The sequence below is a fragment of the Podarcis melisellensis genome (genome assembly GCF_964234715.1).
Source record: "Podarcis melisellensis genome assembly, chromosome: 1".
Classification (NCBI taxonomy): domain Eukaryota; kingdom Metazoa; phylum Chordata; class Lepidosauria; order Squamata; family Lacertidae; genus Podarcis; species Podarcis melisellensis.
This window is the reverse complement of record NC_138528.1, coordinates 116,000,713-116,014,232: the sequence shown is the minus strand read 5'-3', so window position 1 is coordinate 116,014,232 and position 13,520 is coordinate 116,000,713. Positions and strand designations below refer to the sequence as shown.

Here is a 13,520-nt window from a genome sequence, read left to right as displayed (position 1 = left end):
TAGGTATACTTCAATGGCTACCATGGTGACACTTCCGAAACAATTCTAGTAGGCAACGTGGATGAGTCTGGTCAAAAGTTAGTGGAGGTTGCCAGGAAATGTAGAGATGAAGCAATTGCAGCTTGCAGACCTGGGGCTCCTTTCTCTGTAATTGGAAACACAATCAGGTAAGCCTTATAGTGACAAGTAAAGGGAAGGCTGGCAAGTGGGACAAAGGTTATTGGTGGTTTGGTACAAAGCTGATGACATGTTTTATGATTCAGAACCATCATTTCAGTCTGATATCACTATGTGAACTGCCAGGCTGTAATGTTGTTCCCTGGGTAAGAAAGGATTTTTAAAAGTGAATTACACTAGACAGGGTCAGTGGATATAGCCCTGTAGGAAAAGCCAAAGACATTTCTAAGACTGGCTGGCTCCTTACCTTTGCAGGTATGATTGGTAGCTCCTTTGACTACCTTAATAAAATCATATTGGAGATGGGGGGGGAGCGTTGTGTCTGTTGCCTGATAAATAATGCCAGCAAGGACTTTTTATCCATGCCACGAAGAACTGCTAAAGGTTGTCAGAATTATTCAGTGCTACAAACCCCTTCCCCCTTTTATAACAAAATGCAGACAGATTTAAATGCAAGGGAGCTCCCTTTAGGAGGTCCATCCCGTGTGAGTGGCTTTGATCCTGGAACAATATGATAAAACCAATGGTCCATCATGTTCTGGTTTATTAAAACGTATTATTTGATCCTTTTACTATTTGCACACATTTTTCTTCCTTTTAAAAAATGTTGCGCCTTAATGCCCTTTAATTAATATGTTAATGCTATCGGGAAGAAATTGCATGAATCTCGACGCCTACAAAACCACGCATTGCTCAGAATCCTGAAAAGATGCTGTCTTCCCTTTCTCCCCCCCCCCCCCGTATGAATCTTCAAATACTTTAAGAGAAATAAGAAAAGAGAGCAGGAAAATATCAGTTTGATGTATTTATAGCTTTAAAAATATTGTAACAGAGTCTGAATCAAACTTTAGTAAAACCACTTTGGGTTATATCCGAGAAGCTTTTATTGAAGACTTTGTATAAAATTGTGTTTTTGACAGTTTTAAATTATAGGCTAACTAGCCTGGGGAAAAAGGATAGTGTCTATCTGTTCTTTCATAGGAAATGTTGAATCAGACCCCTACTGGGAAAAGAAATTTAATGCATATCTCACTATCTTACTGTCCATGAATGTAATAGAAGTGAATTCAAAATGTAGTTTTATTTTTGCAAATGGGATGAGTCGATGGATGCAGCTCCATATTTTTGAACACCTAGGGTTCAACAAATTTACTGGTGGTGCTCTTGCATTTTAACAAAATTTATTCTCGAGTCGAAGGGGGCACAGAAGACGAGATTCTTATTCAAGCATTCTCTCGAGCGCTGCATTCATGGCTGTGTCTAAAGGGCATGTCAGCCTTTGATTCTCTCTGAGAGGTAATTATCCTTTTCCTGTCACGGAACAACAAATGATAGCTAACTACAGAGGAACATTTGCAGTAGTCACATTCATCAACTGCAGGGGAAAAAAAATTCAATTTAATTGTGCAACACAGCTGCACATAGGCTTTTTGAGCATTGCTGTTGTTCTCCCTGTCTTGCTATTCCTCCCTACCAGATCTATTTTTTAAACTTTTTTTCCCCTCCCTGCTTATTTTTCCCCCTCTTCCACCTCCCCCCCACCCCCCATTTTTTATATTTTTTTGTCTCTTCTTCCATTTTTACTCTCTGTACTTTCTTGTTAAAGTAATTTTCCTTTGTGGCTCTCGTTCTTTTTTCCCCCCTCTCCCCCCCCCCCATTGAAGGCTATGAATGTAGAAAATTATCACAATTACTCATATAATTGAGCCTCTTTGTAGCAAGTGCAACTCCAGTACCCTTTCTCCATCATGAAAATGGTTTCATTATAGGGTTTTTCATATTCTCTGACACCATCTACACAGAGGAAAAGGCGTGCAGATGAGATGTACTAGGAATAGGGTAGATCAGGAAGGTCACAGTGGGAATAATTAGCTCTGCTATGGAAAGAGCATCTAGGCCTTTTACCGCTACATAAATGTACTGTCCGTGGCTTTTAGTCACAAAAAAACTTACTAACAAATGGAGCTCCCGCCTACTACTTTGAAAAAAAGATTTGTATCAACACTACAATTTTCCATCATTAAGACTAATAACACAGAGCCTAGTATACATCAAGGGGAATAAAAAGAAAAATCTCACATTCAAGTGGCGACTGGGTGCTGACCTTTGTTCCCCGTTTTTTTTGTGTACGACTTAACTCTTTACAAAAAGAGAGCCACACGCCACACCAACACGCAGGTGAACTCCAGCCAGTGCTAGCAAAAGTAGCAGCATTCACTTGGAAAAATCTGATAAATCTCCACGCAGGGTAATGCATTTCATTAGATTCACCGCATTAAGTCTAGCTGTATTTTTTTTTTTAAAGGATAAAGAGAAGAGCAGAATTGAAAGTGACATTGCCCTCTCTCTCCCCCCCCCTTTTTTTGCCTTTCCCCTCCTCTCAATGTTGATGCAGAGGTCAGTATTTCACCGCATGTAAATGCGTATGCAAAGCTCAGTTGAAAAGCAAATTAATTTGGATTGGTCGCAGTCACAATCACATCCAGAATAACAGACCCCCGATCATCTGTGCTCCTACCTATTGTCTGTTTTAAATATGCTGGTTTTGCTCAACCAAGGCTTCCCGGCCTATTGCAATGTTGCATATGTAGGCTTTGTCACTGTATATTCATGTAAACAAGATGAGAGTTTGGTGGGGGAAATATATTGATTTATTCCTTGTCAGCATTATAGGAGAGACCTATCAAGATTTGAATGTGTGTCCTTCTTTCCACAAATGTGCTTGGTATGCTTACAGCGTGTATTTTGAGATTCCACAGAAAACACATTATGTTAATACATTGGATGCATTTGAATGGATTCTGTAATCCAGAACGTTCTTCGATTCTGGGACCAGAACTCAAAGAACTGTAGCGTATCTTATAGGAAGTCTATTCCGAGAAATGGATAATTTACAAAAATTGTTTAGCAGATTGGTTTCCTTTGACTAGGCAATTACTAACCTACTTTTATTCCGTCCATTTAAGTTGACCGCCAGAATTCAGATGAAGTGTAATGACTGGATTTGAATGATCTTTATATACACCTTCTGCGAGTTTTCTGTTAAAAAAACCTCTGTAAGTTAGTTTATAAAACAGTGAGGCATGTTCCCTGGAAGTCGTTACTTAGATCTAAACAAATGAATGCAAACATAGTTGTAGTTAAATCAAGCCAATTTCAAACTTGTAGTTAAAATTACCGAGATAAGAGTATCAATAAATGGTTTTAAAATGTTTTAACTTATAAATATATGTTTTGATATTAACTTAGAACAATACAAAGGCAGACTTTAAAAAAAGAAATCTGTTTCTATCAGATTATGCACATTTAAACAATAAGTGGCTCAGGCAAAATAAGTCATTTTAATGTCATCTGTGATAGATTTTCTTTGACAGCTACTGTAAATTACAATTACACTGCTTCTCCCTGCATTTGAAAGTAAGCATTGCAATAAATTATCTTTTATTTCAATCCATCATGTCTGCCTTTCAGAAACAGAGCCCCTTAAATAAAAGTTCGGCTCTATTGTAAGAAAAATATAGTAATTTGTGATAGTTTGAAACTAAAAATGTACCTTTCTTTAAGGAGAAAGCCCTAAATTGTGGGCTTTCAAAAAATATTACTAATTATACTTCATAGTTCATTGTCATTAGAGGGAATCCCTGAACTTGTGTATTCTTTTAAGTCTAGAACTGCTGCTTAAGGAAAATAGTTTAAATTCTCCCGGGAGCATTATGTAATCAACCGGGTAAACCATTGTGATACTGTTGGAAAAAATCCATAATCCAACATATAGGTTCCAAAGTCGGGTTGCATCTATGTTGGCAAAATTATGCCCTTTCTACCTCGATCAGTGCTGATTAACAGGGCAAACGGGTTGCATTTGGTGAGGCGGCCCTTTTCAGTGCTTCTGAATCAGAAATAAAACTGACGTCTTTGTGCATTCGTTTGTTAGCAGTTGCTTCCTGTCTCTCAGGTTCTGTAGCCATGGTTTGGTTCCCTGCCACACACTTGATTCCCACCACACACACCTCACCTTGTGTTATGTGTCTTCTGAGAATTACGCAATTTTGCATTTGACAGTTGTGAGCCTGGCCGTTTTCTAAATAAGCACCTTTCCTCCCTGTTCCCTTTTTTAAAAAACAAAACAAAAACATGTATTTTTTGCCTCTGTTATTCCCTCAACACGAGATTAGTAACACACATCCAGCAAGCCTGCAGAGATGCACAATTACACAAAACGTAAAAGAAGGTGGAATTCTGCAAACTTGGACCAGGTCGGAGGGCGAAAGGATAGGGCTCATCAGATCTTAACAAGGGACTATAGACTTCCGTCCAGGAGAGACAGGTTTCTGTGCTGAACTCCTAGTACAGCCGCATAAACTGTAGTCAGAACACTTGCTCTGCTTTTTCATCATAAAGCTAGTTTGCGCAGTCCTTTCAGTTGGGTGCGAAGGTGGGCTCTTAGCTTTCCTAGTTCTGTGCTTCCGTGGAGAAACATGCCATGTGAACTGGTGGTTCGTGGCTGTCGTCAGCTTTGTTACCGTAGCAGCAATCAACACACACACACACACACACACCCGGCAAATAAATTTTTTAGCTGCAAATATAGGAACTTTGGCTAACTCCACTGTCATAGATATGGTTAACATGTGCTGTTTGAGCATGTACCCAAGCAACCTTCATGTGGGCAGAAAACGTACTGTGTGGGCTGGTATAAACTTCATATGTTGCTTGCAGTGCAGAATATACAAGATCCATGTGCTTCAGGTGTGCTTCAAGCTTGTTTCTCACTTGCTACGAAAACCTTGCGCCAACAATGCCTTGGTTCACATTGCAGCTATCTCCGTAGGCTAGGCTAGGCTTTAGGTTTAGACTAAGTGAAAATAGATTTAAAGGTAACATGCATTCTGCTGTAGTGCTCTGTAAGAGCTATTATTTTCGTAGGCGGAAGGGTATTTAAAATCTGCAAAGAGTGACATCATACTATACCATTTCCGAATCACGTGTTTGGGGGCAGGGGCTGTCACATATATGAAAGCTTCTCCTATGTGTAAAGCTGATGTTCTAGGATAGAGTTGGCCATACAGCCAGCTTTTCTTGGACATTACCAGGATTTCAAAGGGAGAAATAACGTCTGGGGGGTGTTTCTGAAATGTGACGCTTTGTCCTGGATCTTAGGCAAGTTAATTGTTAAGTTCTGGTATTTTTGTAAGAAAAGAAAAGAAAAGCTCAACTACTTTCGGATTTGTCTTAAAAAACAACTTTCTGGGTGTCCTGGTTTTTACTTTCTGAAATATGGCAATCGTATTTTAGGAAGAAGTCTTCTAGATGAAGTTTTCCCACTACAAGTGTAACATTCAGTTCAATCTTGCTAAAGGGGTGCTTGTATAGAAACAGTGTGCTGGAAATCTAGAGGTGGCGTGGTTGAAGGAAACAGTTGTCCAAGTTTGCACACTTGAATTGCCCTTTTGCACTCCTTGCTTCAGAGGAAAGGTCTTGTGTGGTTCAAATCCATTTCCTAACTGTTCCTCTTCCATTCTCCCAAGTCTGCCCCACAATATTCAGGCTTTCTCAATTGGAAAGACACTGAGTCCATAACAGAATCAGAGCACCAGATCTTTCTGTGTTCTTCCAGGCCATAAACACCTTCTCTCCCAGCTTTATTGACTAATCTTCTCCTAGCTGCTACTTTTTATTTCAGCTGAGAAAAGAAGGCAAGGAGGTAATTGTGAATCTTTGTCGCTACCTACTTCAGTCGAGATTTCTTTCACCCGGTTCATTGTTGAAGGGTTACAAGTTCAGCATCTCTTCCCAAAGTTTTCCTTCAAAATACTTTTGTCACTTCACACCTTGAACATCTAGACTCCGGTGGCTCGCTAGGGTCACACAAAATTTTGCAGGGAGAAAAAGCTTTCTGGGGCATAGCTTTTTGTCATTTGACTTTCAAGCCCCAAACCAATTTTCCGGATGCCATCCCAGGAGAAACATTTTGGAGAAAGCTCTCGTCCTTCCTCTTTCTGTGGCACGTCAATGGCACTTGCTGCCACTGTTCTTTTTACTGGATCCCAAGTGGAGAAATGGGAGATGGTTGGCCTTTTATCTTTCAACATCTCCTCTCTAGTCGTCACTGCGGATAGGTGAATCTGCTAGTTTTGTTTTCTCTCTGTTTCTCATTTTCCCCATCTTTTGGTATGGATTTGGTACGATTTTTGCAACAGATTGTGAATTCAGAAAGGCAGGAAGGGAGGGAGGAAGGAAGGAAGGAAGTCCTCACACAAACATGTCAGTATTTCAATCCATATTCCTCCTAATACACACATTTTTCTTTGTTTGGAGAACCACATCCCAAAATTCATGTGTTCATGTATTGTTCATATATTTTTTCAGAAAGCATGAATTAAACAGGATTGCACTAAAAGGCAACAGAAGCAAACTGTCTCCCATCCCTAGTTGTCACTTATGCCCCTAGAACACAGAGCAGTGTGCGATGTGTAGCACTGGATTTCAAAGTGTGCTGTGAGAGGCCTTTTTCCCACACTTGTAGCTCTATAGCTCTGCCTCTCCCTGATGTGGTGGTGGTGGTGGTGGTGGTGGTGGTGGTGTTGTTGTTGTTGTTGTTGTTGTTATTGTTGTTGTTATTATTATTATTATTATTATTATTATTATTATTATTATCTTTAAATGCTGGCTTTCACATGTCCACTAACTGACAAAAGGGCCTTGGGGCCTAATGTACATTAAAAATAGTTGGGTTTTGTCTTAGGAAATTTGGGTTCAGGTTGGGTCCATCCATGGTTTTACTGGTTGGCTTTGGGTAAAGAAATGGCTTTTAGCATCTATTCCAACATCTGCAAAATCGGAAAAAGCTAAGCATCTTGCAGGGCTAGGCTTGCAAAGTGCCATTGTATCTTTACAAAGCACCGTAATGCCAGAGCCATCGGCAGAACTGTGTGCAAAAAAATTATTGAAGTGCAAAGTCATGAGTGGAGGAAAATGCAGAAGAAACCTAGTTTGTGCTGTTGATTAGCTGAAACAGACACTGGCCTTTGAAATAAATGTTAAGTTGAGTTGAATTTTGCAGTGCTGATTTGCCTTCTATCTAAAAGGAGAGGTGCTGGATGATTTGTGTAGTCATCTCTGCCTACCACCTGAATTTATTTGTGTTTAAAAAATGATTGGTTGCCTTGATATAGGAGTATGCAAAGTGATAACACAACACAAAATAAAAGTAAAAGAAGGTTTAAAAAATGGGAAAAGGAAGCTATCTAGAAATTTACTGCACCATCATTTTTTTAAATTGGGTGATAAAGTGGCTTGGCAGGCACCTCTGTAAGAAAGATGCTCTATGACATGGAGTGCATTGGGCACACTGCAAGGTCTAATTTCTTTATTAGGTATGGAACATGGAATGTGGTCTTTCCTAAAAAGACCAAAGAGTCCAAAGAAGTCCTTAGGCAAGAAAGTGCTCTTACAGACTGGTCCATCAGCAGGTCTACATCCCGCCGAGTTAACCAAGTACAACTCCTTATCTGAAGTTACAATCTCATATCAAAGCATCTTAGCTCAAATAGCATCTTGCCCAGAACTCCAGTATAATATGAAGCAGGAAAAAACTCAAGGACTTCGCTCACACAGCCCTCCTGGGACAACTATTTAACCTTGGCTTTAAGATATCTGTGGATGGAGATACCCCCCACATCCTTAAGCCAACCTCTGCTGCTGCAACCACTACTCTTCTGGACATAAGGTTCTTTATTCATGTCCGGTTTAAATCTTTTTACCTGCAATTTGGGCTCATCATTATTTGTCTTGTGTGGTTACAGTAGACAAAGAGCTGCTGACCTCGATTCTGCTTAATTGAGGCAACTTTTCTATCTGACCATAGTTATCAAAAGAGGCACAATATTGAATTTTCTGCTATGAAATGGATAGTAGGCAATTTATTAACACAGTAGCCAGGAGTGGTTTGAAGACTGATTATGGTGTGTTTATAAAGGTTGGGATTCAGCTACATTGCTGTGTGTGCGGAACGAGGTCCACTCGTGCAAAGGAGCTTGCCGCTTCTCCTCTCCCCCAAGCCCCTCATACCCCTAAATATGTTCTGGGAGTTTGAGGGGGGGGACGACCAAGAACAAGCGTAGTGGGTGGGGAGTGCATGACCAGACCTTGTTCCCTACACTTGATACCCCACTTAGCAGTATGGTGAATTCCACCCATGGAATTGTACTAAGTTGTCTCCTTAGTACAAGAACATCTGCCTATTCCAGGGGTCTCTCTTCTCCTCTCTTCCCATATTCCCTCACCTGCACACATCTGTTCTGTGTTACCACCACCACCACCCAATACTCCAGAGCAGATTTGGGCCACACACCACAAGGGCAGAAAGAAAAGGAAGTCCTGATAGGACAACTTGGTTGGATGCTACCATAGATGGGGAAGGGTCCAGTGCCAACATGGACATGGTGCCTGCAAGTGGACTCCCATAGGCTCAATAGGCCTTGTTTTCTCCCCATACCACACATACACTTCACATAGGCAACCCACTGGGGCATTACAGTAAATGAGAGGGGCCTGCCCATGCCTTGGCCCAGTATATCTGAAGGAGCATCTCCACCCCCATCGTTCTGCCCGGACACTGAGGTCCAGCGCCGAGGGCCTTCTGGCGGTTCCCTCACTGCGAGAAGCCAAATTACAGGGAACCAGGCAGAGGGCCTTCTCGATAGTGGCACCTGCCCTGTGGAACGCCCTCCCACCAGATGTCAAAGAGAACAACAACTGCCAAACTTTTAGAAGACATCTGAAGGCATTCCCTGTTTAGGGAAGCTTTTAATGTTTGATGTATCACTGTATTTTAATATTTGTTTGGCAGCTGCCCAGAGTGGCTGGGGAAGCCCAGCCATATGGGCGGGGTACAAATAATATATTATTATGCCACCCAGGTCCTTGGTCATCTTTGCAGGATGAAATTCATTCAGACTCCATGTCAGAGAATAAAGAAGGGTCGTGGCTCTATAGAGGCCGGTGGGAATTTTCTGTTTTTAGTACAAGCACAATAGGATTAGACTATGTCTGTAATATGCTCAAGGTCCAGGGTGACTAACAGCCTTTAACATATATAAGGTAAGATCAGTGGGTGACAGTTTTTTCTACAGACCATTCCCCCACCTCACCCTTTGGTTCTGGTGGCATGCCCTCCTTTTTAAGACAGCAGGGGTGCTGTCTTAATTGCACATTAAGAATAAGCTAACATAAACCCAGAATCTTTGGGCATACAGAGTATGTGGATGGTTTAACATTGCAGTTTCTGCGCAAAGGTTGTACACACACCAGATTTCTCTATTCGGATTACATTTCCCTTAAGCTTTCATTACTGCTGTTCTGTCCGTTAAATGACAGACTAGCAATGACCCATGTGTCTTGGTCTGCCTGAGCCCAGTGCAGTTAAAGTTCCTAAGATGAACCCACTCTTGTCCCAAAATAAAATTTAAAAAGATGGGAAGGTTTTGTGTGAATGCAAGTAACACCCAAAGAATTGGTCTGGGATAAGCTTGTACAAACATTTGGAACCCAACTGCAAACTACAATAGAAGAAAAAGATGAGTCAGATCTCATCTTTCCAACAGGGGAGAGCAGACAAGGATTGTTTTCTAAGGTAAGCCAAGGAGGGAAAATGTGTCCCTCTTCAGTCAGGTGTAATTTGCAGCACAGTTGCACAGCATGAGACCTCACTTAGGCAGATGCCCATCTCTCTATTGTCAGCATAGATGCTGCATGGGATCTGCACCTCAGAAGTGTACAACACTGGTGGTTTGACTATTTATACATTAACTTCTGCTCACTGCTGACTCACAACCGGCTTGTAAACTAGGCAAGCTCTTAGTGGTGGTTCTGTGGTCCGTCAGAACTGTGTGTTGTTACTCTTGGGCTTTAGAGAACCTGAATTCATCTCTCTGGGGAGCTGTGAATAGGAATATGAACAACCCACCCGTTGAGAGGATGATTTTTAGAACCGTAAAGCACCCAAAAGTTTCAGTTGATAGGTCTCACAATGAAAAAGAAACTATTGGTTTTAATGCATTCCACGACCCCTTTAAGATGGGTTAATGGAGGGGTCATCATCCTTTTCCGGCCCATGGCATATTTGAAAATCAGAGAAACTGCCATGGTAAAGGTAAATGACCCCTGGACAGCTAGGTCCAGTCAAAGGCAACTATGGGATGCGGCTTTCATCTCGATTCAGGCTAAGGGAGTCGGTGTTTGTCTACAGACAGCTTTCTGAGTCATGTGGCTAGCATGACTAAACCGCTACTAGTGCACAGAGGACTGTGAGATGTGCCAGCGCACACGGAAACGCCGTTTATCTTCCCGCTGCAGCTGTACCTATTTATCTACTTGCACTGGCATGCTTTCGAACTGCTAGGTTGGCAGGAATTGGCACAAAGCAACAGGAGCTCACTCTGTTGCGGGGATTCGAACCGCCGACCTGATCGGCAAGCCCAAGAGGCTCAGGGGTTTAGACCACAGCGCCACCCACTCCCCTTAAACTGCCATGGATATCCTACACAGCCCACAACCATGCACACACTGCAACCTATTCTGTTGGTTGCAAAATTATTAGGAGTAGTAGGAGTAGGAGTAGTAGTGGTAGTAGTAGTATACCGCCGTATACCTGTAGATCTACGGGCGGTTCACAAGATAAAATTCCAATATGAAAACACAAAATACATAATAAAAATAAGAACAGAAACAAACCAGTAATGCCCCCCCCCTTCCACAACACATTTAAAAGGGCGTCGGATGTCAATCAGCCCAAGGCCTGGTTAAAGAGGCAAATCAAAATGGCCCTTGAATACTTTCTTTCAAGTCTAATCTCAGCAAAGGGAGGGGGGACACTGTGGGCACCAGGGAAGGCTTCTTTGGGGGCATATGCCCCTGTGGGCACCACTTTGGCCAACCCTGGCTTAGAGCCATTTGGCACTGAGCTCAGGAATGCTGACTTCCCAGCTGTTTTGTGGCCCACATCCTGTGTGTCCCGTGGCAAAAGACACAACAAAGAAATCTTCCTGCAGAAACTAACACTGAAAGCTACTAGAATATTCGCCAAACGTCCGTGAAATCACAGCAGGAAATAAAAAATGTGGTGGGTGTATGTTTGTTGTACCTACTCTTCCCCCATTGCCTGTTCACATGCCCTAATCACAACGCCCCCCATTCTGCCATTTGTACACAGACACCCCACATTATTCTCATACTCTTTTATGTCTAATAGCTTCTCACCAATACAATAGTTGTAGCTCCTTGTGTACAGGACACACAGGCGCTGATGAGCTAATGGCAAATTCCATATAAATTTTACAACATTTTTTAAAAAGCATTTTCATAGCGTTTTTAAAAATCTGTGTAGATCCAGCCTATATCAGTTTCCAACAACAGAATACAGCCCCACCTGTAAGTTCTTCATGCTAGCAGCTTAGCGGTACAATTATGTCTGCTCATTGTTTTGTGTTATTGTGAGCCACTTTGAGCTCAGTGTTGCTCAGAAAAAGCAGAATACAAATACTAAGTCAAAACATATAAGCATTCTGTTACATCACAGACCTTCAGGCAGTAACAAGGCATAGGGCATCTTTGCAATGAAATAAAACCAGACTTCTGTCTTGCAGCCAGTAGGGAGATTTGTGTGGTTTTACCTCCAGTGTATGTTGACTTTGGGGGTTTTTTTGGGGGGGGCAGATTTGTTAGGCTATAATATGTAGTGATTGGAAAACCACCACTTGCAGAAATCTGGCTTCTACCTAACTCTTAAAGAATACAAGATAAAGGATAATGTCTGAAGCATTTACAGCCTTCCACCCCCCATGAAAACTCCTCTGTATTTGGTAGCTGTAAGGGAATCTGCGAAGAGGCAGAGGCTTTTGCATATTTGTGACATATTTGTCTGAACAGAGTGAGAGTAATGCTTCCTGTCGAGACAAATTGATTTTATTTATTAAAGATGCTGAAACAATTGTTGAGAGGGGCAGTGTAGAAAAGTAAACCCGAGCAGCAGCAACAAAAAGGTCCAACGTTTGAAGAACATGTGTCCTCCAGAGCTGCTTTTCTGCTCTGAAAATCCAACCCCCCCAAAAAAAAAAACTTAGTGCAGCCTTAGTCTACATTTTTGATCTAGAAACCCCATGCTTCATTTGCTCCCAGACATCTGCTTTCCACAGCTCCCTTTCCCCTTGTCTTCTACCCATGCACTCAGTATGAGGGTGTGGCTGATTTTGCTTTCTCTTTGACTTTCCTTTCTTCATATCTCCATTTCCCGTTGTTTCTTTCACTCCACGCTTTCCTGACTACAGTGGTATCTCAGGTTAAGAACTGAATTCGTTCTGGAGGTCCGTTCTTAACCTGAAACTGTTCTTAACCTGAAGCACCACTTTAGCTAATGGAGCCTCCCGCTGCTGCCACACCCCTGCCACACAATTTCTGTTCTCATCCTGAAGCAAAGTTCTTAACCTGAGGTACTATTTCTGGGTTAGTGGAGTCTGTAACTTGAAGCGTCTGTAACCTGAAGCGTCTGTAACCTGAGGTACCACTGTGTTTCTTTCTCCAGTGCCCCTCTAACATTTCTGTCCCCCTCCCCTCTTCTCCCATTGGAAGCCTGCTCTGATCTTAAAATGTTGTGAGGCTTTTTCAGAACTCCACCTCACAGTATCCTTTCCCCTCTGCCTTTCATGATGTTGGCTCCGTCTCTTTCCTCAGCTTCTTGTTCATTGCCTGCTTTGCGCATGCCTACTCAGCCAGCTTGTCTCCATGCTCCCAGCTTCCCTACTTCCTGAGATTTCTTCCCGCTTCTCACCCTGGCACACAAAACGTCTCCTATCCCTGGGGCCAGTGTGCGGTTTAATCCCAGCCAAACTAGCAACCATCCCTTCCCTCATAGAAGCAGAACTGCAAACATGGACAGCTTTGCTCTCCCAGCATCTAGAAGGTTTGTAAACAATATTCCATGTTATCACGCTGGCTCAGCCAATCGGTATCAGAGGCTTCACTGGCAGAAACACAATGCAGTATGGATGTGCAATATACTGTATTGTTGTCACCTTTCACAATATTACATCCAATAGGATCAAAGTTCTACTGTTCTGAATGGGCATTTCAGACATGCATTAGAAACTCTGCCCAAATGAATGGATTACACTTTTACATCCTTAGATGATCATCTACTGACTAGTGATGATGATTAGAAGCCCATGCTTTAGCCAGCTGTTTTGCTTTGATTGATTTAAATAGTGTATATTTCAGACAACAGACTATATTTTGAATGAAAATACAATGTTGGGGAATTTTTAAAAAAATACGTTTAAAATTTTATT

At 41.9% G+C, this 13,520-nt stretch overlaps 1 protein-coding gene across 6 annotated transcripts in view; it reads left to right on the top strand.

Moving 5' to 3' along the window:
* METAP1D (methionyl aminopeptidase type 1D, mitochondrial) overlaps positions 1-13,520 on the top strand; it is a 98,205-nt gene that overhangs the window by 72,799 nt on the left and 11,886 nt on the right. For all 6 annotated transcript variants that reach the window (XM_081898400.1, XM_081898399.1, XM_081898398.1 and 3 more), the window contains one exon: positions 4-167. In XM_081898400.1, coding sequence (XP_081754526.1) covers positions 4-167 — 164 coding nt within the window. The remainder of the gene's footprint in view (positions 1-3; positions 168-13,520) is intronic.